Below are 27846 nucleotides of genomic sequence, written 5' to 3'. Positions count from 1 at the left end.
CCTCTGGTGAAAATAGTGTAACATATCTTTATTTTCATTGTGAAAGGCACTAAAAAAAAAACCACACATTTTAAAGGACATTGAGTAGTAATGTGTGTTTGTGTGAGCTAGTGACTTGATATGCAAACAGTTTACGATTCAGATAAAGACTGTGACCAATGTCACAAAAACATCAGAACACAAATCAAACAGACAAATCAAATTGCAAAGATGCTTAGTGTAAATGCCCGTTACTTTCCAAATTGGTATACATGCTCAAGAGACACATTGGTATACATGCTCAAGAGACACTTTGAAATGCAATGTGTGTATATTTCCGGTATACTTGTAATATCAAGTCCATCGATCTGTCACAGCTGAACGGAAGTTGCCAGCACGGCAGCCAAGCGGGTGAAGCATTCGGCGACTTCTCCAAAGTCACGGAAATGTCATTTGCCACCGTGTGGAAAGCAAGTCTTCGTCGCAATTCGAAAGCGAGATTATTATACTCTATACACTCCTCCAAAAAATAAAGGGAACATACACTCGTCATAGCGTAAAACAGTCAATCACCCTTCAGGGAGATTATCCTGTCCTGTTTGGTAGTGACTATTAATTGTGAATCCATTTGAGCTGCTTGTGTAAATAGAAGCAAGAGTAGCTGGAAAGGAGAGGCAATTTGCAGAACCTCTATTATAGGCATGGTTTTACGGGGGGGGGGGGGGCAACGGACCATTTAGGATCTTTCAAACATTGAAAGATACTTTATCTGCGACAGACCCCGCACATGAAAATTGTAGGAAAAGAAATAATAAATTCCATGCTTGACATGGTCTTCGCCTCGTCCTCCGCTTATTTGCTGCCACGGAGGCGATAATCAGTCACAGCCGGGGAAATGTCATCAAATAACATAAACCGAGCAGCTGTTCGATGTGGACGCGTCGCTAATGTCGGCCACGAGACGTTCCCCCCCCCCCCCCCCCCGAAACAAGTGTTACGGCCGTAACGAGTCGACGTTCAGCCATTTCTGTCAGTTCCGTAACATTTGACAGCTCAGTACGTATAAGGACATGGCAGCCATACATAGTACTTTACTACCGTACAGACCAGTGGCCAAGCAATCGTCTCTGTGCGTACGCGGGGGTCGGAAATCAAACCTTTGTCCCCCTTGAAAACCAACTGTCAACATCGATCCTTTTTGAGAAGTGACGCTGACGAGCAAACTGAAGGGTCGGGGGTTGGGTTGGATGCCCACCACTGATACAGACTTGGATTTGGACTCATCTGGGTGTGATTCTGAATCCAGTCCCTGCCGTAAGATTCGGGTTCCACTGATCACTCTTCCGTGAAGTCGTCGTCAATGACGTAAACGACAGAAAGGAATTTCAACTGGAATATACCGCATATGTTCCCATTATTTTTGGAAAAGTATTGTTCTGCTTGGTTAAACGCCAACACAGCACAGTACTCGTAAGGAAGTCACCTTTGAAATCCAGGACTTGAAATGAACATGCAACATTAACACTGGCACATTATCTGTCACATAATCGAGAGACTACGAGCTGGTCCCGTCAGTGTTCTTACTGTGGCCTATAACCGCCGAGCTGCGGCACGTAACTGGAGAGAGATTGGCCGTCTCGAAGTGTTTTCTGCTCATTGTCTTCTCCTGATTGACACAAGTCCAGTGGCAACATCACCTCCTGTGGCTCCATCTCCAGCTGACTCAACTCCGGAAGGCTGGCACTGTCTTGGTTCCACGCCGAGCGCGCAAAGCAAGGCAGTCGTGAGAAGGCTTGCGAAGCTCTGCTGCCTTCCTGCGCTAAAAGGTCTGCGTTCTCCTCAGAGTCCAGAAGGGGCTGCGTGGACTCGGAGCGTGAAAACATGAGCTGCTGAGGTTGGACGCTCGGGGTCTGGCCTTTGTAACCATTGGACGCCACCACTGAGGAGTACTGAACAGTGCTGGCTGTGGTGTCAGCAATGTCAGCGCCCTCATCGCTGTCGGACACACTCTGGCGAGGAGAGGACATGCAAGAGGAGCCTCCGATGCCACTGCTGTGCTCTTCAGACAGATACTTGTCCTTCTTGAGAGCCAGGCTGGCTTTGTCTTCCTCAGACACCGACTTGCCATCGCCGACGTCCACATCGAGCACGCTGATGCCAGACAGGCAGCTCTCCTTCGGGGTTTCCGGCTGTCAAGGAACACGAAGAGGCAATCTTAATGCTGCAGTCGAGCTAGGTTCCGCTATATAATATACAAATGACATTTCACATCGACAAAGGCTGTATTATGCCCATTTAACTTTCTTTCTGCCAATTTCGCTTTCATATTCACACGTAACAGGTCATCTAAAATGTTTCAATGGGTGCAGCACATCTGCGGTATGACATCAACACCCTTCTTGTCTGCCATTCGCGTGCGAATGTTTCGCGGTGCATCGCTTCAAGGAATAATAGAGTTGTGCACCTTTTAAACACATCTGTACGCGCGCACGACCAAATGTTATTGAAAACAAGGCCTGCACAGTTCAATGTTTTGATAATGGCAACAGACACTGGATTATAGCGATTCTCTTCGTTACAGTCCGTACCTTTAAAGGATAATCAGGGGACCAGTTTCCAATGGTGCTCTTTCTGGGGTTTGGGATCCAAGGCCAAAAGTTCTTCTTGATTCTGTGCGAGAGGAAACGGATGACGAGAAATGAGCTGCATTCATGTAGGAGACGCATCGTAGCGAGTCGCAGTCCACATTTTCGATTGGCAGCCCGCCGCTGCAGACCCGCTGACTCATGGCGCATGTGCCGTCCTTTCATTTTGTCCTAGACTGAAAACATTTGGGTTTGACGTCGGAAGAAGAGGTCTACATTTTTGCTTTTGATTTTCCAGGGAGTTACATCTGGATCTGACACACAACTTGGCATAAAACACCTTTTTATTGGAATCCATCCCATTTTCATGTGAGTAAAAGTTTGGGAATATGGGAATGCAAAGTGGTTTTTGTTGTTGTTGTTGTTTTTTAAGCCCAGGTGGGTCCTATGACATTGATTATTCAAACAAATAGGACTGAATGTTGAAGTTCAGTTTCATACTTTGGCTTTGCCTGTGAAGACGAGTTACAGGTGCAAGCTATCTGAAAACCAGTGAGCAATGTTTAATTTATTTATGATTATTATTATGAAGCTGAGAGGAGAATTTTGCGACCATGTTTGGTGTTGTGTTGTGTTGTTCCCCTTTGGCTTTGGTGTGGAAGTGGGTGCAGGGATGTGTGTGTGTGTGTGTGTGTGTGTGTGTGTGTGTGCGGCCTGACTGTGAATAGGTGGGACCCGCCGATTGGCGGCATTAACGTGATCGCCGCCAGGCGATTGGCCAGAGGACGGACCGGAGGTCGTTTTTAACCGGCAGATGGTTTGCAGTACGGTGGGGATTCGTGGATTCACATCTACGGGCAATTTAGAGTCTTCAATGAACCTCCCATGCATGTTGTTGGGATGTGGGAGGAAACCGGAGTACCCGGAGAAAAGCCACGCAGGCACGGGGAGAACATGCAAACTCCGCACAGGCGAGGCCAGATTTGAACCCCTGACGCGCTCTGAGCCTCAGCCTCCACCGCGCGGAGCTTCGGTGGCGTCACCTCTCAATTGGCTGCGTGAAACATGAAAATATGTCTATGCCAACACTGAGACAGCTCACAAGCTAAACGGTTGTTTGCACTTTCGCATTTTTTTTTTTTTTTTTAAGCGCCGTTGACAGGAAGTACAACGCTTCAAATTGAGCTAGAAGTGTCACCGTAGCAACTTTACATCGCAATGAATTGGGACAAAAGTCACATAAGCACAAAGGCTAACCTCGCGCCTCATCGATGGTCAGGGAAAGGAATCAACGTTTTTATAGCATTTGATTCCATCCGTTAAAAAGAAAAAAAAAATTCCGTGCCGTGTGAATTTACCTTTTGTGCCAATTGAGTTCCTGCGCGCACCCTTCAAAATAAAAGGCCACAAGCTTAGAAGAGGAAGTCAAGTTAAAAGTTGCACATGTAGCTGATATGTTAATTAATGAATATGAAGTCAAAACTGGGTTAGTTCCACAAACATTGCCTTTTAGTTCATAGGTTTGTTATTGATACTGGTTATAAAGAACCCCGAGACAAATGTTCATTTTAGGCGATGCTGCGGACTGCTAAAAAAAAAAAAATGAATGTTTTTAATTTGGACACCCTTTATTTCACCCACGCAAACTTTGTTTTGACCCAGCCCCCGAAAAGAATCTGAATCGAGAAGCGTTCGGAACCAGAATCACTCAAATTCAACCCTACATCATGAGTGAGCTTCGATCGGAGGTATCTCCATTTGTAACATCTAATCTGAGATAGCATTCTTCCTCATCTCCTTCAAGACATGCAAGCAATCCTCTACTTACAAGTCTTTTTTGTAGATGCACAGCAACATGGTTATGAGAACCACAAAGATAAAGCCGAGACTCACGCCGATGACAATCATCTCGATCTCCCCTGGTGCTGTGGGAAACATACTAGACGTCAGGAAAAATTCGGCCGCACAATCAACAACCTCAATGAGCCACTGCCAGGGTCAGCTCCTATGTACATTTCAAAAGGCAGAAATGCAAAATAAAAGGAAAAACATATTTGACACAACAGTTCTCCAAGTGCCATTTGTGAGTTAACAGACAAGCCCTAACTTGTGATTGGTTTATGTACAGTAATCTGTCATTCAGCTCCACCCACATCAACAGTTCCGACATGCAACACTGACGAAAAATTCAACAAATGAAGCTTGTTAGACTGTTTCCCTTTTACAGAGAGAGTTGGACAATTCGTCCACTTCAGGTAAAGTTGTGTCACGCTATTACATAGGATAGGGGGCGCTGCCCAGTGTTGGGGAATAACTCATTGCATGTAACAAGATGACGTTATTTAATGTTAAAAAAACATTCAATGTTTTTTTTAAATGTTTTAACGCTGTCGTGTCAAACCGTGGGCCGCCTTTCTCTGTGGTCTTGCGGGCCCGCAGTAGTGTGGCCTCTTATAGTAGTTCACTCACTCAGCACATTTTTGTGACGCACACTGTACATATTTCGTACATTGGGCAGATTCACATCTCATTCAGTGTCTCCAAGGGGACTGGCACGAGGCGTGACGGGGCGGACGCCGGGCCGGGTCCTGGCAGATCTGTGCTGGTCTCTGGTCTCGCTGCCCCCCTTCTCTGCCCTGTCGGTCCTCCAGTTTTAATGCATCATACACCCACCGGTGCGGGGAGGGCCGTTTCGGGCTGGGGAGGACAGTTGGCCAGGAGTTCCGGCGCTGCTCTCTGGGCCGCCACGCCTTTCCCCCGTGGATTTTTATTGGACCATATAGATTCACACATCCTTTAGGGACCTGGTTGGCCTGGGTGGGGGTGACGGTTGCCCCGTGACCGTGTCGCCCCCCCCCCCCCCCCCCCAATTTTAATGCACGACACCCAACCACACGCGATTACGGGACAGGGACAATGGCAACCATAGTTATAGGGTGGGTGATGGGTCTTCACATTTCTCTTGGCTCGCCTCCTGGGGCCCGTGCCGCAACCCCCCACTTTCGGTTGTCGGGCTGCGGGGAGATGGGGTCCCCCTTTTGGGTCCACGCCTTCCTCTCCCCTCTCCTGGCGCCCTCCCCCCCTATTGCTCGTGGCGGATGCCGAACATGGACTCAATTTTGGCAGACCGTGACCTTTTTTTTCACCTGGCGGCTGGCTCCTGCATTGGGTCCTGTTGGTGGTTGGGGGGCCCCCGTGCTCTCTCCGCGCACCTCGCTTGGGGACTCGTCAGGGTGTCTCGGTTGGGCCGGGGGGGGCGTGCCCGCGCGTCCTCAATTTGCCGGCTCGGCGACTCCCGACACCAGTTGAATAACGTGCATGTGATACGGTGTTCGTTCACTAATAGGTTCCATAGACACGCTATAGGCTTGATTTGCTTCTGCGGGGACAACTAACAATTACACAGGTTATATTAAGATATCAACTCACAGGTTCTTACAGGTGTTTTAACACTACAGAGCATCCCACCACACCACTCATCAGTAGCCACTCATTTTGTTCCCCCTGTCCTGCCCTGCCCTACCCTTTTTCTACCCTCTCTCAGCTTGTCCTAGTGGTTAGTTGTTGCATGTCCTCACCGTCCCCCGCCCTCCTGTTGTTTGTGCAACAGGTGATCCCGCTCACCATATTTCAGGGTGGTAAATGAGTGGTTTGTGCCATCGGTGGAGCCTCTGATGGTGGAGGCTCTGATCCAAGTGTCATACTTGGTGTTGGCTGACAGTGAAGTCAGCACATATGAGGTGACGGACGCTGGTACTGTGATTTCTGCAAAGGAGAGAAAACCGATTCGCAGGCAGATTTGAATGCATGAAAACGACACGTACACTCCCCTAAAAAAAGAAATGGGTTGACATCACAAGAAGACTATGAGTTAGAGATAAAGTATTTTCAACTGAATGCAATACACAACTTATATATACTGTGCAACCCTGCATATTTGCAGTTTGGCATTTGCAGATTATTTCGGGAACCTATCCTCCGATATTTGCTGAAAAATCTCCACCTCGCTATCTTGGCGCTCAGGCCAAAGCAATAAAACCATTACTTTGGCGCCACCTGGAAGAGTAGCGGTCCCGCTATGAGCTTGAATTGATTGATGGTGTTTTTTTCATCTGCATTTAGAAGCCAGTGCAGTAAACGTTGCCATTACGATTTGCCTTTATTCCCTAGCTTTATTTTTGTGGAATAACTTACTAAAATGAGTGTCAAGCGCTAGTCCGCAAATTTGTTGGCCCGTGTGTGATGTCACGTCTGTTTGGCTGGTAGGGTAGCTAATACAACGATGAGCCTCATGCCAAGGTAGCTTGTTTGTGTTGAATAACTAACTACTGCAGGAGTCATTTATGTAACGGGGGTCCAAGAGTGCACGCATGCTAAATGCATGGCCTGGGTGCGTCGTGGTCTCTTTTGTTTTAAGTGCTTTGCTGCCATCTTGTGTCACCTAAAGTACTATACTATAAAGTACTGTTCCAATACTTTTGGAGGGGAATATGACGAAGACATTTGCAAAACGGAAGTCTAATTCAGGAAGCAATCATCGATACATACTGCCTTCAGTCCCGCTTGAATAAAAAATGGTGTAATTTGTGATGAAGCCTTGTCGTTTGTGTTGAGGAATTTCATTCCACGCAATCTCTGCTTCATTTCGTCCTGGTTTACCACTCAGCCGAACAGAGGGGCCTTCCAAAGGAGCTGTAATAAAAAAAGGATAGAGCATCAAGAATTATCAACCAAATTTATTTCGATGCCATATGTTTGAGTAAAACTAAGACAAATATCAGACATTATTATTAGACTTATTCCATTAAGTTGGAAAAAAAAATCCTTCACTGTATATGAAGTATGTCAACATTGTTTTTACAGTTGAAACCAGATATTGACATACTTTTTTTTCCCCTCACCGACATCATTCAGCTGCCATTGATGGCAGCTGAATTCAAATATCCATGTTAACATGGACGACTGGCAGTGACTGAGTTCAATCAGACTAAACTTTTCCTGTTTTAGGTCAATTAGGATGAACAAAATAATACATACAGGGTCTCTGCGGCAACAGGCAGAGATTGCGTGATTTCCGAAGACAAAAAAACATGGCGGCTTTATACAATTGTCAATGTATACGCTCCTAATAAAGATGATCCAGCCTTTTTTCACACCTGTTAAACTTTTCCGCCAGTTTTCTACAATTATCATGGGAGTTGATTTTAACCTTACGCTAAATCCCTGAAGAGATCACTCAAATCTCAAAAATAGCAATCAGCCACAATGCTCCAATATACGAGAGCAGTATATGGATGACTTTGGTCTTGTTGACATATGGAGGCTGAAAAAACGTACAAAAAGAGAATACACATGTTTCTCGTTAGTTCACCGCTCTTTCTCAAGAGTATCATATTCTTCGAATAAGAAAAAACAAGAAGAAAAATTGGAAACTGGAATTGAGGAAAAGGTTAAACACCTCACAGAAGAATATGCAATTAATCCGATAGATGCGCTGAGAAACCAACTTCTAAAGGCAAACCATCAATCAGACGTTATCTTATCAAAAAGAACAGATTTTCTACAACAACAGTTAAGATGCACTAACTTTGAGTACAATAATAAATCGGGAAAAGTCCTTGCGTACCAACTTCAGCGCAATAAAGAAAAGTCATTAATTACAGCCATTCAAGATTCAAACGGCAACTGTACAGTCACTGCTAGAAATAAATATTTTTTTTAGCCGCTTATACGCATCTTCGAACAGCCCAGACCCCCCCCCCCCCCACCCCCAAAAAAAACAATTAAGCTTTTATTAAGGATCTAAACATCCCTCAATTAAATACACAAAGGAAAGACAGCCTTGATGTTCCTTTAACCATCACAGAATTACATAACGCGTAAGAAAAAATATCCAATCGGGACGGGCGCCTGGCCCGGACGGAATCCCTGTTGAATTCATTCAACATTTTTTGCCAACACTAGCGCCTAACAGTCAAGGAGATAAACGATAAAGGTAGAATTAGTAGCCATATGAACACAGCTTCAATTAAGTTATTAATAAAGCCAGGTAAAGATCCCGCTCTCCCGAAAAATTATCGGCCCTTATCACTGATTAATGTAGATATCGAGATTATCTCGAAAGCCCTCGCAGCGAGACCTGTAAAGGTACTTCCGTCGATAATCCACTATGACCAGACAGGCTTCATTAAAAGGTAGAAGTCCCACAAATAATGTCAGACGTCTGTTGAATTTAATAAGCATGTCACTCTACAAAGTCAGTTTGAACCTATTTAATGTTCAAACTGATAAACTTGATTGTTTTTATCAAATAATCATTAAGTTGGAATTTTATGGCTGCAACACATTCCAAAAAAGCTGGGACAGGTAGCAAAAAAAGAGTGAGAAAGTTGAGGAATGCTCATCCAACATGTGTTTGGAACATCCCACAGGTGAACAGGCTCATTGGGAACAGGTGGGCGCCATGATTGGGTAGAGAAAAGGAGCTTCCCTGAATTGCTCAGTCATTCACAAGCAAAGATGGGACGAGGTTCACCTCTTTGTGAACAAGTGCGTGAGAAAATAGTCCAACAGTTTAAGGACAATGTTCCTCAACGTACAATTGCAAGGAATTCATTCAGAAAATCACTGCATGTAAGGGGCAAGGGCACAAACCAACATTGAATGCCCGTGACCTTCGATCCCTCAGGCGGCACTGCATCAAAAACCGACATCAATGTGTAAAGGATATCACCACACGGGCTCAGGAACACTTCGGAAAATCAATGTCAGTAAATACAGTTCGGCCCTACATCCGGAAGTGCAACTTGAAACTCTACGATGCAAAGCAAAAGCCATTTATCAACAACACCCAGAAACGCCGCCGGCTTCTCTGGGCCCGAGCTCATCTTAAGATGGACCGATGCAAAGTGGAAAAGTGTGCTGTGGTCCGACGAGTCCACATTTCAAATTGTTTTTGGGAATTGTGGACGTCGTGTTCAAGATGAAAAGAACCATCTGGACTGTTATGGACGCAAAGTTCAAAAGCCAGCATCTGTGATGGTATGGGGTTGTGTTAGTGCCAATGGGATGGGTAACTTAATACATCTGTGAAGGCATCATTAATGCTGAAAGGTACATACAGGTTTTGGAAAAACATATGCTCCCATCCAAGCAATGTCTTTTTCACGGATGCCCCTGCTTATTTCAGCAAGACAATGCCAAACCACATTCTGCACGTGGCGTGGCTTCGTAGTAAAAGAGTGCGGGTACTAGACTGGCCTGCCTGCAGTCCAGACCTGTCCCTCATTTAAAATGTGTGGCGCATTATGAAGCGTAAAATACGACAACGGAGACCCCGGACTGTTGAACAACTGAAGCTGTACATCAAGCAAGAATGAGAAAGAATTCCACCTACAAAGCTTCAACAATTCATGTCCTCAGTTCCCAAACGTTTATTGAATGTTGTTCAAAGAAAAGGTGATGTAACACAGTGGTCAACATGACCTGGCCCCGCTTTTTGGGAACGCGTTGCAGCCGTGAAATTCTAAGTTCATGATTATTTGCTAAAAACAATAAAGTTTATCGGTTTGAATATTAAATAGCTTGTCTTTGTAGTGTATGCAATTAAATATAGGTTGAACATGATTTGCAAATCATTGTATTCGGTTTTTATTTATGTTTAACAACGTTCCAACTTCATTGGAATTGCAGTCCCAACTCTTCAGTATGAGCCACAGTAATTGTTGTTTTTAGCAGAGGATAAAGACTAAATTCCTGTATTGTAATATCTGCCTATATGTGTTGCTACACCGTTTGTGGTTAAACATCCATTGCTTAAATGGTGAAGGATTTCAACACCGTTCCACCAACGCTGTTAGCCCATCAATAGCATTTTGCATTGTTTGTTATCATTCATCTAAACGGACTTTCCTAAGGCAAATGTGGTTGTTTTAATGATGTGTATTTCTCTTTGTTATATGCATAGTTTGACAGTAAACTCGGAGTGGCAATTTAGCGGCTTGTGGCTTCTTCTTTTTTAACTGTTCACTATCTGCCTAAGAACTGCTTCTGTGAAATAAGTGGAGTTCACTGCAACCATAGAGCCTTCGTATCTCAAATTGTGACCCCGCAAGTCAAAGCAAAAGAAATCGGCAGAACACGGCTGGTATCTTGAAAAACCCGTAAATCAGGTCAATCGTATCTTAAGGCACCACTGTACTTGAAAACTATAAAGCCTGATTTCCATCAAGTGTGTCGGTTCATTTTTATTGCAGAACTTTTTCTTGCGTTTTCATTGTGACGGGCCCAAAACATCCAACCTGAAGCATCCCACTTTTCAGTACCCCTCACTTGGGTGCCGGTCGCAGTGCTATGTTTTGTACCCTTGTGGACAACGTTCTCCGTTCATTGGTTGTCACAGCATTGCCCGCCCTCTTTCATGGTAAAATTGAACTGCGAATTATAGGGAGGAGGTTGCAAAGAAGCATTTCTTGTTCACATGTTCGGTCAGCATAGGACACTGCACCGAGTTAAAAACGCAAACCTGATCTGAACTGCACCGTGCTGAAATGAAATGAAGCACCCGGTGGAATCGTCAAAAAGATTTAAGACATGATGAGCGTGGAGCCTTACCTCCTTCCTCAAGAAAAGCTTCTACTCTTGCTGGTTTTCCAGTCCATCCAGAGTATATTGGATACACAGATATGTTGTAGCAAACAAACTTATCTATGTTGCCTATGTGTAGGAAAGATAAAGCATGTTTGAATTATTGGAACAAAAATGAGCTAACAATTTTAGACAAGCGTTTAAATACTACAATTTGACTGATGGAAAAGAAAAGGAAGTTACCTTTTATAGTAGTTTGTTGGGTGTTTTTGTTTTCCCTCTGCCAGTCTATCCCATTAGAACCAACCCACTCCACCACATATTCTGTAACAGCTGTATTGTTGGGGGGATTCCATTTTAGTAAAAGTTGGTCCCCTTGTGTACGCACGTTAAGCTCCTCCACTGGGTTGAGCTCTGAAATGTATATCGTAAAATAAGTCCTTGTATTGGCAGCTTAGAGATTTTAGGTATCACAATAGACGCAACATGAATACAGATGGATTTGAAATAAAGTCAAATTTCCATAACACGTAGCAGTACAAACAACCACAATGAGTTGATTGTTCAGTACCAATTGAGTTAAGAGTACAATCCAGTCGACAATATTTCATTGTTATGCTTCTACTCTACTTAAATAGAACATCTTTGTTGAAAGCTACCACCTACCAAGCGCTTTCTCTGGGATGCCGAGTGATGCCTGAGGAGACCGCCCCACAGAATTGATGGCTGTGACGTACACTCTCGCAGAGTTGTTGTCCGACAGGGTAATCCGTTTTAAAACGGTGAACTTCCGGCTCGGGAAGCTGTCTGCCTCTGACCAGTTGACGGTGATACTTTCCCATGACATATTTCCATTCCTAATGTTTTCCTTTCGGGTTTGAATCTTTACCTTGAAGCTCGTTATCCTTCCATTTGAAAACACAGGATTCTGTCATGGCAAAGTGACAGAGTAAGTAAAAACATAATCATAATCATAATCATTAATTCGGGGAGAATCCAAAATAACCGCTGCACAGAGAAGCCACGGATTGGACAGCTAAGTACAATCATCTTAAAAAGATCCTTGAGGGGATTATTCACTAGGCTTTACACGATCAGGATTTTTGGGGCCGATCACAGTTTATATAAAAAAAAAAAAATAAAAAAAAAAAGAAACGAGAACAGATCACAGGATGGAGCAATGTGTCTCTTTCATTGACTTGGTTATTTACTCTATATCAGCGATTCCCAACCAGTGTGCCGTGAGAGCTCTTCTGGTGTGCCGCGGGAAGTTATCAAATTTCACTTAAATGGTCAAAATATTATTTATTGACAACAAATAATGTATCTTTGTTCATCTATGTTCATCTACTTATGCCAGCGGCATACAAAGACTGACAGAACAAATCAATAATTACTGTTTATCTACCTTTTGGGACATTTTTGTTTGTTGGTGTGCCGTGAGATTTTCCAATTGTAAAATGTGTGCCTTCGCTGCATAAAGGTTGGCAATCACTGCTCTCGTCAGGTCATGTATTCTAATCAGTCAGGTCAAACCAACATTACAACATGACAGAGAAAATGGGTGCTAACTTCCTGTTATTGAATTACTTTATTGTAATTAAATTACTTCACGCAGGCATGTTTACGTACAACCGTTAGTGCTAGCACTAGCTTGCTAGGCTACATAAGGTTTTGTTGCCTGCTTGCGAGCCGTACTGTATTAAAGTACGTGAACATACCTCAAGCAATCCTTAAATGAACGTAATCTCCCAAGCACTGGTGACCAGCACCACACGCTTCCCCCCATTTTGTTCTTATAATACACGCGTGGCGATGTCGTCACCATGGTAATGAGTGTATCCGATCGCGTTTCAGTTGAAAAGATAAAGGTTGATAAAGGTCCCGTGACCATAAAAGACGGGATGCGAAGATTTTATTGCAGTAGTCTGACATAGTGCAATCGTGAAAGACCAAATTTGTCTTGGGAGTCTGATCCAGGCATTACGTGTTGTCTGTCTCAGACGTGTTTGTCTGTCCCACAGCGCTGACATATTTTTAAAAAAATAACTTTATTGGCTGTCAGACACCGTAATTTCTGTGTATAATGCAAATATATATTTTTTTAAATTGTCAAAAGTCAAGAGTGCACATTATACAAGCCCAATTCCAATGAAGTTGGGACTTTGTGTTAAACAAATAAAAAAAGAATACAATGATTTTCAAATCATGTTCAACCTATATTTAATTGAATACACTACAAAGACAAGATATTTAATGCTCAAACTGATAAACTTTATCGTTTTTAGCAAATAATCATTAACTTAGAATTTTAAGGCTGCAACATGTTCCACAAAATCTGGGACAGGTGGCAAAAAAGACTGAGAAAGTTGAGGAATGCTCGTCAAACACCTGTTTGGAACGGCCCACAGGTGAACAGGCTCATTGGGAACAGGTGGTTGCCATGATTGGGTAGAAAATGAGCTTCTATGAATTGCTCAGTCATTCACAAGCAAAGATGGGGCGAGGTTCACCTCTTTGTGCGTGAACAAGTGCGTGAGAAAATAGTCCAACAGTTTAAAGAGTTTAAAGTTCCTCAACGTACAATTGCGTATAATACACACCCCCAAAGTTGACCTCAAAATTCTGGAAAACGCTTCTACCTATGTATAATGCATTTTTACAATGCATGATTTTGCTTCTACCCATATGATCAAAACAAAGTATTATCTGCATTTTGTCAGTTATTTTCAAATAATTATTCTGAAGTTAAACACTTTATTTGAACACGTTATCCTTTTTTTAATTTACTTGCTTTCATTTTAAAATTCACAGCCCTACTTTTATTGAGTAAATGAAAAAACATAGCTGTGCTCATGTTTGATTACCAAGGCAGAATTTGTAAGATGGGTACAATTCTTTCAAGAAAACTATGAAGGACCAGGCGAAAAACATTTTCAAATTAAACAGTCAAGCATTTCAGAAAACCATTATCATCACCAAAGAAATTAATGATGGTTGTTGTTCAGTCATCAGTCATATTAAAAAAAAAAAAAAAAAACATTTCACAAATTCTGCCAGGGCATGTAAATTTTGAGCACAACTGTACATATATGCAGTAATAAGTACCGCTGTTATATTGGAATGAACGTGGAGGCTACACTTTTTTGATAACAACTAGGTGGCGGTGGCATTTTAGAATGAAAGTGTATAGCTTTTTCCTAACCACTACCGGCATACATTTATAAAATGTGAAAGCTTTTCCCATTTGCCCCAATATCTATATATATGCGCACTATTGACTTTTGACAATTTTTTTGGGGGGGGGGGTGCGCGTTATACACGAGAAATTACGGTAGCTTTTGGATTCAAATATACTGTACACAATGGCGACGCGGAGTAAATGTCTTTTGCAGAGCCGATCAAGATCAGCGAATTATGACATTATAGGCGATCATCTGTACCAGTACCGTACCAATTCCCTATAAAATTCCACTTCCTGTTGTGTTTTGTGTGCGTTTGTTAAAACAGTAATACCGCTGTAATCGAGAACTCGTATTTCATTCATGTAGCAGCCTACAAGATAAAGATTTCTATAGGTTTTTTTGTCGCTTTTACTAAAATTTACATGTGTAAAAAGAGACGCGTCGCCCCTTTACGAGACAAAGACAGTTGGATTGTAATGTTAAACGTACATCAAACGACACCGGAAGTAAAGCGTTCACTTTCCGGCGTATTCTTTTCCAAAACTAATTACACTTGTATCCAAAACCAATATATGCTACACGGTTTAGTACCAATTTCTTAAAACTATGCATTGTGTATTCATTTATTTCAATGGGTAGTGCAAAATCTAGCCAATAATAGAACAGAACTGTTTCCTTGGATTTTAGTCGTTGCAGAAAAGCAACACAGAAACCACTGTGGCCTATAAAAACTGCAACACACCAAATGAGATTATGGAACTTACCTTGCAAAATAACGTCACTTGACGCTCTTCACTGCGTTCACCTTCTGTAATTATATTCCATAAATCCGGTTTACTTGTTGGTCCTACACAAAAGGAGAAATAACAAAACAAAAGGTTGCAGCGGGATCTGTTGAACTTGTGAATTAACAGAAAGGTTTGTTTGCTATCAAATAAACAAAGTGAAAAAAGTGTGGGGGAAAAAGTGAAAAAGTAGTTCTTCATGCATTCAAGACTTCATATCGGCCTTGTACTGTGCAAACCTTTATTTAAAAAAAAAAAAAAACCATGGTAAATCTAGAGGCAACACTGCTAAAAGTAATGTTTCATACAAAATAGACTGGATGCAAATTTACAGTGGGTACGGAAAGTATTCAGACATCCTTACATTTTTACCTTTTTGTTATATTGCAACCATTTGCTGAAATCATTTAAGTTCATTTTTTCCCTCATTAATGTACACACAGCATCCCATATTGACAGAAAAAAAAACAATTGTTGAATTTTTTTCAGATTTATTAAAAAGAAAAAGTAACATCACACAGCCATAAGTGTTCAGACCCATTGTTGTGACGCTCATATTTAACTTCTGATCAATCCTGGGAATGGGTCTCCACCCTTCATTGGAGTCTAGCTGTGTTTGATTGTACTGGATCAGGAAAGCCACAGACCTGTTTATATGAGCCCTTACAGCTCACAGTGCACGTCAGAGCAAATGAGAATCATGAGGTCAAAAGGGACTCCCTGAAGAGCTCAGAGACAGAATTGTGGCAAGGCACAGCTCTGGCCAAGGTTACAAAAAATAATTCTGCTGCACTTAAGGTTCCAAAGAATCCTTCCTAGAGCTGGCTGTCCAGCCAAACTGAGCAATCGGGGGAGAAGAGCTCTGGTGAGAGAGGTAAAAGAAGAATCCAAAGACCACTGTGACTGAGCTCCAAAGATGCAGCCGAGAGATGGGAGAAAGTTCTAGAAAGTCAACCATCACTGCAGCCCTCCACCACTCGGGGCTTTATGGCAGAGTGGCCCGAGGGAAGCCTTTCCTCAGTACAAGACAAATGAAAGCTCGCATTGAGTTTGCTAAAAAAAAAAAAAAAAAAAAAAAAAACACATGAAGGACTCAAAGACTGTGAGAAATTTGATTCTCTGGTCTGATGAGACCAAGATGGAACTTTTTGGCCTTAATTCTAAGCGGCACGTGTGGAGAAAACCAGGCACTGCTCATCACCTGTCCAATACAGTCCCAACAGTGAAGCACGGTGGTGGCGGCATCATGCTATGGGGGTGGTTTTCAGCTCCAGGGACAGGACAACTGGTTGCAATCGAAAGAAAGGTGAATGCAGCCAAGTACAGGTATATCCTGGAGCAAAACCTTATCTAGAGTTCTCAGGACCTCAGACTGCGCCCAAGGTTCACCTTCCAACAAGACAATGACACTAAGCACACAGCTAAAATAAAGGAATGGCTTCAGAACAACTCTGTGAGTGTTCTTGAATGGCCCAGCCAGTGCACTGACTTAAACACAATTGAGCATCTCTGGGGAGACCTGAAAATGGCTGCCCCCCAACACTCACCATCCAACCTGACAGAACTGGAAAGGATCTGCAAGGAGGAATGGCAGAGGATCCCCAAATCCAGTTGTCAAAAACGTGTTGCATTTTTCCCAAAAAGACGCATGGCTGGATTAGCTCAAAAGGGTCCTTCTACTAAATAATGAGCAAAGGGTCTGAATACTTATGGCTGTGTTAGAGTTTTCAGTTTTTCTTTTTTAATAAATCTGTAACAATTTCAACAATTCTGTTTTTTTCTGTCAATATGCGGTGCTGTGTGTACATAAATGAGGAGAAAAAATGAACTTAAATTATTTTAGCAAATGGCGGCAATATAACAGAGTGAAAATTTTAAAGGGGTCTGAATACTTTCCGTACCCTCTGTATTAGGCAAGTAAGTATTTTGACCATATTATAACTTTTAGGCATATTTACTAGCTCCCAGCTGGATAAATCTGAATACTTAATGGACTTAAGCATAGCAGGTGCTTCGTATTTGTGTAATGAGTGTGGCCTGAGGAGATCAACACCTTATATAAAGAAAGGTGTGTATAATTATTATTAGGAAGCTTCTTTTTTTTTTTTTTTCATCAAAGTGGGCCAAAAAACGAAATTTAACTGACTCTGAACTGATGACATGGCCCCCTTCCTCACCTGACCTGAACCCAATTGAGAGGTTGTGGGTAGTTCTTGAACGGGAGAGATACAGAGAAGGAAAACATTACAGCTCTCGGAACAATGTCTGGGAGGCTGTGGGTTTCTGCTGCACAAAAACCTGATCAACTACAAATCAAGAAACAGAATCCATCGATGGAAGGCTGGCTATATTGGTCACTTTTTTAGTTCCCAATTTATATCAATTTCTATTGGAAAATTTCGAGTTTTTTTGTTTATAAGTCTCAAATCCTGGCCTCGTCTGTGTGGAGTTTACATGTTCTCCCCGTGCCTGCGTGGGGTTTTCTCCAGTCACTCCGGTTTCCTCCCAAATCCCCAAAACATGCATGCTAGGTTCATTGAGGACTCTAAATTGCCCGTAGGTGTGAATGTGAGTGCGAATGGTTGTTTGTTTATATGTGCCCTCCGATTGGCTGGTACACCCGCCTCCTGCCCGATGATAGCTGGGATAGGCTCCGGCACTCCCGCGACCCTTGTGAGGATAAGCGGCTCAGAAAATGAATGAATGAATGAATGGATGGCTGGCTGGATAATTAACAATAATTATGATGTTGTCAATTCCTGTGTTCAGCAAGATTTCCGAACTAAACATTGCCTGAGATGTGACAGATGGATGTCCTTTTACAGGGAAATAGGGGTGCGGTTTATACAGATTGCAGCTCGCAGGCACAAGCTCGTCATTCCGAAAAAATTCTGATTCACTAACTACGCACGGTAGTGCAAAGAAAATTGGCCGGTGTACACACACGTCATGAATTTAAGTGAGTGATTTAGAATATATGCTCAACTTCTGCGCAGAGTGAGAACATCTCCTTCGGATTTATTCGGGAACGAGGTCCAATGTGTGAGAATCATGCTGCCAGCAATGGGTAAATCCATTATTTACTTGGTGGTCAAATAACCAAACTAAATACTTACGGTCTTCAGGTGTTTTATTGGTAACATTGGCACTCCAGTTGCTCCAATACCCATGGCCCTTTTTAGCATTTTTACAGCGCACTTGAGCGGTATAAACATTGTCTGGTTGTAGGTTTTGGAGTCTGAAAGACTGTATGTCTTCGGCAATATCAACAACAGGCACCTAAATGACAAAATCAATAAATACATACATACATTTACAAATGTACTTGAATGCCTACACCTTTCATTTATACCTGACAATGATTTTTGGTTCTATAAATAAAAACACACTTACGCTACTCCAACTGTGAGATCCATATAGGCAATACCTGATTTGGTATTTTAATACAAGGTATTGTTTAGGAATTGGTTGACTCCAGTTCATGAGAAGAGACGTGGGAAATTTCTCCTCTGACAAGATTTCGACACGCGATGGAGGGTTTGTTTTAACTGCAACAACAACAACAAAAACAGTAATCACGGAGTCATCCTTAACAACGTTGTCGTCTAAATCTGATGTACTTATATTGGACTGCTGAGTTATATATATTTACATTTCAACTAAGTCAAGTCAGGATATCATGCACAAATGCTTAAAAAAAAAAAAAAAAAGGGGGGGGGGGGTAATTGTATCACAAAAATAGGCACAGACATTTACATACTAAAGGTGAAAAAGGTTGTCAAAATAAAAACTGAGTAGAGGTTATTAGTTACAGTCATGGTGGAAAAGGTTTTGAAATTACTCATTCATTTCAGAGAGATCACCAGATCTAGCAAGAGTTCTCGGTGGCTCCAATCTTCTACCATTTACATTTCGTCAGTGTCGGGTGGAAACCTCCTACGTCCAAATTTTGTCAATTTCACATTTTCATAAATCCATACGATTGGTCAGTCCCAAAGTGGGTCTGTTACTTTTACAAATTATTGACCAATCTAACGTCAAAATGGCTAGCTCTCTTTGACAATTCAATGTTGAGGGCTCAAGAAACATGCAGTTTTGTTTGTTTGTTTCCTGAAAAGTGATGGTCTCGCAGATGTGAGGATTCTGCCCGATGCCAGCGATGCTGTATGTAATGGAGGCCACTGTACCAATTGGGACATACAAAGCAGCAGAAATGTTTCTGTACCCTGCCCCAGATCTGTGCCTGGAGGCCATCCTTTCTTGGAGGTCTAAAGACAATTCCTTTTGACCACATGCTTGGTTTGGTCAACCCGTAGGACCTTATATAAGCAGGTGTGTGCCTTTTCAGATCATGTCCAATCAACTGACTTTAGCATCGTCAATTAATCTGGAGAAAATTTCAACGATGGTCAGTGGAAACAGGATGCACCCGATTTTTGAGCTTCCTGGCAAAGGCTGTGAATACTTTATGTAGATGTTATTTCTAAGTTTTATTTTCAATCGATTTTCATGAAAAAAAAAAAAAAATTCACATTGTTATAATGGGTTGCTGGATTTAAAAACAAATCTAATCAATTTCTGCATAAGGCAGGAAACATAAGATGGGTGAGGTGCGTCAGAAAAGTGCCAGCACTATAGTCACAAAAGGTACATTTCACATCCAAACTCCAAGTTTTCCCCTCGGAACTAATCCCTCCGGAGTCTCACGCACTTTCCCAGCGTTCTCTGCCACGCCTTCGTGCACTCCTGCAACGGTTCTCCCAGGATCCTCTGCAGCTGCGTCGTCACATTGATGACCCCCCCTTGAGCTTGGGAAAAGGGGGAGGGGGAATAAAAATAAATAAATAAATAAATAAATAAATAAATCACACGGTGCAAGGTCAGGTGAGTAGGGAAGTTGCTCCAGCATGGTGATGTTCTTCTTGGCCAGTAACTGTCAGATGCTCGGGGCACCGTGTGCAGGCGCATTATCGTGATTAAGCAGCCACAAGTTCCCCTGCCACAACTCTCACATCTCGCACACTGAACGAAGCAAACCCCGCAGGATTTCTTCGCGGACGTGCTGATTGATCGTCTCGCCCACGTTTAAGGGGAAAACTCATAGTTTGGGTCTGAAATATATCTTTTGTAAAACCACTCCTTGAACCATTCTGACATAACTCACATGTGATATTTAAATATTTCAATGTGTTACATGAAACCCATCGACTGGTCACTGACTACTGAGGATCAAATTCAAATTATTTTCCCACAAAAAAGGTTTTTCCAAGACATTTAGTCACCTGCAATCCAAAAGCAGAGCTGTGCTAAACATAATTATTTCAGATCTTACCAAACCAGGAACCATCTTGTTTCAGATGTTCAGACTCCAGAGTTCCCAGTTGATTGTGGGCCACGACCCAGATCTCCAGCTCCATATGATGAGGGAACGAATCTATTGTCACTGTAGCGCTATTTTCTTCTGTTGACACAATGTAAGTCTGATTGTCGCTGAAAATACACATGCACACACACATTGACTTCAAGTCGTTCCAGAATTAAAATGTCACAACTCACAACCAGAAAACTTAAAATGTATTCACTGAGCAGTCACTGTTTTACAACCCCAATTCCAATGAAGTCGGGACGTTGTGTTAAACATAAAAGAAAAAAAGGAATACAATGATTTGCAAATCATGTGCAACCTATATTTATTTGAATACACTACAAAGACACAAGATATTTAATGTTCAAACTGATAAACTTGATTGTTTTTAGCAAATAATCATGAACTTCAAAATGTATGGCTGCAACACGTTCCAAAAAAACTGGGACAGGGTCGTGTTTACCATTGTGTTGCATCACCTTTTCTTTGCACAACATTCAATAAACGTTTGGCAACTGAGGACGCTAATTGTTGAACCTTTGGAGGTGGAATTCTTTCCCATTCTTGCTTGATGCACAGCTTCAGCTGTTCAACAGTCCGGGGTCTCCGTTGTCGTATTTTACGCTTCATAATGCGCCACACCCCTCCTTGAGCCGTCACCTTGTCGTGGTGGAGGGGTTTGTGTGTCCCAGTGATCCTAGGAGCTAAGTTGTCTGGGGCTTTATGCCCCTGGCAGGGTCACCCATGACTAACAGGTCCTAGGTGAGGGACCAGACAAAGCACGGCTCAAAAACCCCTAATGATGACGACAAACAATGGACTTTGTTTTCCCTTGCCCGGACGCGGGTCACCGGGGCCCCCCACTGGAGCCAGGCCTGGCGGTGGGGGCTCGAAGGCGAGCGCCCGGTGGCCGGGCCTGCACCCGTGGGGCCCGGCCGGGCACAGCCCGAAAGGGTAACGTGGGTCCCCCTTCCCATGGGCTCACCACCTGTGGGAGGGGCCATAGAGGTCGGGTGCAGTGCGAGCTGGGCGGTGGCCGAAGGCGGGGACCTTGGCGATCCGATCCCCGGCTACAGAAGCTGGGTCTAGCGACGTGGAATATCACCTCTCTGGCATGGAAGGATCCCGAGCAGGTGTGCGAGGTCGAGAGGTTCCGACTAGATATAGTCGGACACGCCTCCACACACCGCTTGGGCTCTGGTACCGGTCCTCTCGAGAGGGGTTGGACTCTCTTCCACTCTGGAGTTGCCCACGGTGAGAGGCGCCGAGCAGGTGTGGGTATACTTATTGCCCCCCGGCTCGGCGCCTGTACGTTGGGATCCACCCCGGTGGACGAGTGGGTAGCCTCCCTCCGCCTTCGGGTGGGGGGGACGGGTCCTGACTGTTGCTTGTGCCTATGCACCGAACAGCAGTTCAGAGTACCCACGCTTTTTGGAGTCCTTGGAGGGGGTGCTGGAGAGCGCTCCCGCTGGGGACTCCATTGTTCTGTTGGGGGACTTCAACGCTCACGTGGGCAATGAAAGTGAGACCTGTAACGGCGTGATTGGGAGGAACGGCCCCCCCGATCAGAACCCGAGCGGTGTTCTGTTATTGGACTTCTGTGCTCGTCACGGATTGTCCATAACGAACACCATGTTCAAGCATGTTCAAGCATAACTTTACAGGGATTTTAAGGATATGAAGTGGAGCGTACTCACTTGATGACTTCAACATGTAATGTGTATGTTGTCGGCATTTCCTTGGTGTGCTGTTCTGCTGGTTCCCACGAGCACTTGAAGTCTTTGGAAATATAACGTTGCTCCTGAACTGCTATACAGGTCAGATTCTTGGGTTTCTCTGGAGCATCTAAAATTGGAACAGAAAACAAAACAAGTCAAAGGTAAAGGAATCTCAAGATTCTAATCTTAATTCCATGTTTCAGTTTTTTTCATTCAATTCAGACATTCTGTAACTATGAACCCAACTAAACGGAACAATATGATTCTGATATACAACATGAGTCGAGAGAGCATAGGACATTTGTTAAAATCTGGGAAACTCTAAAGAGTGGTTGAAATTTATGCGTGGTATTGATATAAGAAATACAGTATGTGCTGATGTGAATTTAGCTGGCTTGGTCTTATGAGATCTTTTCAAATCGAAAGGTCTCGAACCAATATACATGCGCTATGTCAATACATTTGCTTTGCTTTGCTTTGCTTGTTTTGGAGTGCATTAATCATTGAAATCTGGACCCGCTTCTCAGTCCACGCAAAGTAATACAGTTGAAGAACAATCGATCGTGGGCTCCCAATACACATGGAAAGTTACCTTGAAGTGTACTGAACCACATGTGGTTAAGTAGTAGGGATAGGCGAGATAGAGAGTTAATTTAGCATTAAAGAATTCTGCGCAGCACAGCTAAGGTATATACTAAATATGAATGTAATATGTGTGCAAATGTCTTAGTGGGTAACTTACAGGTTTTTCTTAGGGGGATCCCATGAATAAATTTGCCCTTGTTCAAGAAAATATAGGCAGACTGTTTGTTGCAGTGGCAAAATAACCATTCCAGCTTTTCATTGTTCACAGGGATAGTGACACTAAGTGCTGATTCGTTGATCTTAGTGTAGTGATTGTTCGGGATAATGGTCTGGGAAAGTTTCCAGTACAGGTCATCTGCTGTGGCTTCAGTTGTGCCAATGATCACACACGTAGCTGTGAAGTTAGTTCCTATCTGGAGCACTGGAGACTGCGGCGTTATCACCAAATGGCTTCGACTTTCTGAAAGACAAATTAGTACTGTGATTTTGAGCCCTTAGTTTTGGCATTCAACAGAAAACTGGCAACAACAGATTACAGGAAAGTGAGATTTTGTTATCAAACAATAATTCCTGTCAATAAAGTAAGGCTATTATTCATGTGAATATTTTTTAGAGCGACACATTACAGAGGCCTCTGCAAAGCAACACAAAATGATGGGAGTGGGCCCAAATCTCTCCGGACTTAAGTCTCATAGTCACCGAGCGGTATAGTTTTGTTCAATTTATCATTTCCATTGTCCCAAAATACGTGACCTGAACCATCCGAGTACCCATCCAATGACAATACGGTCGCAGCGGTACGATTATGACGGGTGGACCTCGACGCATAGGGTGGACGCTCTCTGTTGACTAGTCGACCTCAGTCTATTGAAATTAATGAATGAATTCATGGGAAGGAAAAAGGAAACTGGTCAATAGCACAACATAATAATTACTCTACAATCATAATCATTCATAACTTCTGGCTTCAGGATTTATTATTTTGTTTTCATTGCATTAACACAGACATGGTGGAAGCGGTTGCTGTCTGAATCAAAGTACAGGAAGTCCTCGGGTTACGACGCACTCGACCTACGACGTTGCGACTTTACGACGCCCGTGCCTCGCCCGCCATTTTGTCCCGAGCACCCTAGTGTTTCTGCTTAGCTAGTGCATAGCGCTTGTCTGTGTTTGTATCTTTGCCTTTGTACACACTCGCACCGGCGCACACGCCTTCGTTCTTCGCAGTCCCGCCGGACGACGCCTTCGCAGTCCCGTCTCACTCGCACATCGACGCACACGCCCACGCACACTGAGCTTGCTGTCACAATCACGTAACAGCAGTATTTCGGCCTAAATGGTGAAATCCGACTTACGCGGAAATTCGTGTTACGTCGCCAGCGTAGGAACGGAACTCGTTCGTAAATCGAGGACTGCCTGTACCGTATTTTCACGACCATAAGGCGCACTTAAAAGTCTTACATTTTCTCCAAAATGGAAGGGGCGCCTGAGAATGCGGCGCACCTTACGTGTGCACCGAGTTCCAACATCTATAAATGTTGTTTTGTGATGAGCGTGCCGTTTGAAGGAGGACGCCCCCGCGCCTGGGTGTTTTTTTTGGGGGGGAAATTTTTTAACCGCTTGACTGATTTGGGAGCATTTCCACGGTGTGCATTGTGCAAAACAACTTCGGTTTGGCTAAGGACCCCCGAAAACGGCACCTACGAAGAGACACGCTTACGAAGCACAGTTTAAACTGCAGGCTATCAGTTACGCGGCGGAACGTGGGAATCGAGCAGTCGCGAGAGAATTCAAGATCAACGAATCCACGGTTCGCAGGCGGAGGAAGCAGGACAACGAGCTTCGCCAAGTCAAGAAGACGCAGCCGAGTTTCCGTGGGGAAAAAAGAAAAACAAAACGCGGAAACAAGGCGAGGTGGCCCGAGTTGGAAGACCAACTCGAGCGACGGATTAATGCGCAACGAACAGCCGGGAAAAGTGTCTCTACAGTCACCATTCGACTGAGGGCAATAACCCGGGGCTTGCCATCATTCCGGGAGGCTTGACGAACCGCTGGGACATCCGGGTAAACAGGGCGTTCAAAGTGAAGCGAGTACAGTTTCACTGTATTCTTAATGTGACCCTCAATGCATTGAGGGTTAGTTATTCATACTGAAGTGCGCGGTCATAAATCGGTCATGGAGGGTAAGGAATGACTCAGTGAAGGACTTACAATACTTATCTTAAACAATATTTACAATGAAAAGAGAGAACTCATAGCTTTGTCTGAAGTCCAGACTGAGCTGGTTGAACACGCTGCACAGCTCGGTACAGTTAATCTTTTTTTTTTTGTACTGCGGATCAGTGATATTCCTGCCACTTGGCAGCTGCTGAAAGTAACTTTTTAGTTACTTTTTTTCTAACTTATTTACTTTTGAAATCAAGTAATCAGTAAAGAAACTAAGTTGCTTTTTTTTCAAGGCAACTGTGGCAACACTGTTCCGGACTCAGTTTTTTTTTTTTTTTTTTTTTTTTTTTTAAACTGGACCAATAACAACACCCGTATCATTCAGCAGCAAGCTTGGCCACCAGCCAAGCAGACTGATTAGTTTCCGGTGAGCGACTACCCCCGCAGCCCCGCCTCGGATAAGCGGAAGAAAACGGATGGATGCGTGTACATGTTCACACGATAATCACTTTCACAACACGTTACACTCCCGCTTGAGCGATGTATTGATCACAAACCAACCAACAGCGGCTAGCCAGCTAAGGCTTCAACATGCAGGGTGAGTTTAACACGCGCATCCTTGTTGATAATTTCTTGCTCGCCGCCTTCTCACCTGCCATCCACCAGACTGGTGTGGAATATTAGCATTGTAAGCATTTAAATTATTGTTGTCAATCATGAATATTATGCATTATTCCTGTAGTGGTGTCTGTCCGCCACAAATAAGCCCAATGATCTGAATAGTGGAATGTGCTCAAAACTCTGGGAGTCCTTACTCGAACAACAGCGGGTGACAGGTGATTTATGTAAAGGACAGAGATCATCTCCCGTGATTGGTCCGTTTTTGTCACATGCTGCGATGACGCACTCAGCTTTCCCCTTGGTTCCACGTAGCACCACCGCCCGCCTTCTTGATCGATTTTGCAGTATAATTAAACGCATCATCTGGTCATCTCCGTCCATTTGTTCGAGCAGACATTGTTCCACGGTCTCCATTGTTGTTGCTTTGTTCCTTGTTCCAGAAAGGAAAGGGAAAACGGCTACCGGAAATGGCCAGAAAATGCAGCGGAAACGCCACCCTGTGGCGTCCGAGCTCATACCAGCCGTAGCGCCACTCCTGACTTGGAGGAGAACTGCAGGACATTTTCAAAACAGCGGAGCGTGGGTTGCACTCGAGGATAAAGGCAAACAGCGTGCGGGATCGCCGCAGTGACGTCAGCGCGAGTGTAAAGAAGCCTTTCCTTATCACCACCTCAATGACAGCGAATCAACTTTTTACCCTATTAGCCTGCATTATATACTGCAATTACTGTCCGACGGTAATGTTCTTGAAATAATTCGAAAAGTAAATTCAGACAAATTGTTCTGGAGGGTGAATTTCTCTACGTTTTGACAGTTTCCATATGAATCCCAACGAAATATTTGTTGTGACATTATCGATGTTAAATTGAACATGAGAAATGTTTTAAACGTATTACGGGTTGTCACTTCTTGGCGACGTAAAGACAGCACACGAATAAAAAATTTTTAAAAAAAATGGAAGCCGTGCAAACCTGCTGAGGACGAAGCAGAAGACAAATATGCCAGCAGTGCCAACAGTTGGAGCCTTCCCGTCGACATGGCGGCCATGACGGGCTGTCAAGAGAAAAAAGTAATGTCAGACGTTCGAGGGCCAAAATGTTTCGGTCTTCCAACCTGCACGAGTGCAACTATTACTACAACTACGAAATGCGTCGAGTCGTAACTAGGACGCGATAACCTTACGCGTCCTAGTTACGAACTAATTAGTTAGTACATTAGTATTATTCATGTGAATATAAAGACATCGAGAGTTACGTAGCGTTCATTTGGTGGGATCGCCTCACCCCACCGTCCCTCTAACGCCATATTGTTTTCGCAATCGGACAGGAAAATGATATTACTTACCGAAATAGTGTCAGTATCGGTTCATATAGTCAAATCTTACTATATCGTTAACGTCATTTGAGTGGAATGACTGTTAAAACGAGTTGTGTACGTGCCATCGTTTGGTTCAAATCTGGACGAGTGCCTGTGTTAGGACCGTCCAGTTCCCGTCAAGGAAGCTAGCTTGTGTCGTAATAGCCAACAGATCTGACAACACACGGATGGACTAACTCCACTCGATCGCCGTGTCCTGATGATGTGTGGATCTGCACGAGGCCCGGCAGCTGCGCTTTATGATTCGTCACTAACGCTGTCTGTCAACAATATTTGCCCAATCGCATGTTTCCGATTTCACTCCATGGAAGTGTTTTCCAGTAAGTCTCCGCCTGGTGTTTCCACAGCAAAGGAAAGAGCAGTCAAACAAACAAGAGTGTGATTTGTCAGCCGAGACATTTCCCTCGCAATGAATTTCCCTCCTGCTGCTTTATTGACTTTCCAGCCAGGTTTGCAATGAAACACCATAGACAGGGATGGGCAAAGTTTTGATTTTTTTTTTTGTTAAAACAGTCAATGTAAAAATGTAAAATACTTGAACCATGATTCGTGATTGTTTTATTGTATCATTTATAATTATTTTATTATCATGAAGTAGGCGATACGGTGAATTTGAATTTCTTCATAAAGGTTCTCTTGAAATCTTTAAATGGCCCACTCCTTCAGACTTGTTATTTTCTTCTTCTTCTGGTCTTCTGAAGCCATTCCGTTGTTAATTAGCTTGTGTGTTTTGGATCGTTGTTTTTTTTTAATTCTTTGTCTTCAGTTGGTCTTTGTTGAAGCAGACTATGTTTGTCTATTCTTGTGATTGAGATGACGATCAGACCACATTTTATGAGCAATTTTTGCAGAAGCCTAAGAAATCCCAAAGGCTGGTGAGCACATCTGCCTCAC

General features: G+C 43.4%; 1 protein-coding gene across 1 annotated transcript; it reads right to left on the bottom strand.

Annotated features, from left to right (window-relative positions):
• Positions 1 to 7: 7 nt before the first annotated feature.
• On the bottom strand, positions 8 to 27118 carry il6st (interleukin 6 cytokine family signal transduce). The gene is made up of 16 exons (XM_061699136.1): positions 26920 to 27118; positions 26547 to 26628; positions 22946 to 23248; positions 22183 to 22330; positions 20453 to 20610; positions 18514 to 18668; positions 18237 to 18399; positions 15100 to 15182; positions 11817 to 12078; positions 11394 to 11564; positions 11178 to 11279; positions 7113 to 7256; positions 6189 to 6329; positions 4393 to 4489; positions 2568 to 2649; positions 8 to 2168 (listed from the first exon to the last, which is right to left on the bottom strand). The coding sequence occupies exons 2-16, from the start codon at positions 26620 to 26622 to the stop codon at positions 1560 to 1562; spliced, it is 2694 nt and encodes an 897-aa protein (XP_061555120.1). The 5' UTR covers positions 26623 to 26628; positions 26920 to 27118; the 3' UTR covers positions 8 to 1559.
• Between the last annotated feature and the right edge of the window lie 728 nt (positions 27119 to 27846).

The sequence above is a fragment of the Phycodurus eques genome, chromosome 15 (assembly GCF_024500275.1).
Source record: "Phycodurus eques isolate BA_2022a chromosome 15, UOR_Pequ_1.1, whole genome shotgun sequence".
Classification (NCBI taxonomy): domain Eukaryota; kingdom Metazoa; phylum Chordata; class Actinopteri; order Syngnathiformes; family Syngnathidae; genus Phycodurus; species Phycodurus eques.
Note: the sequence above shows the minus strand (reverse complement) of the source record. Positions and strands in the feature narration are given on the sequence as shown.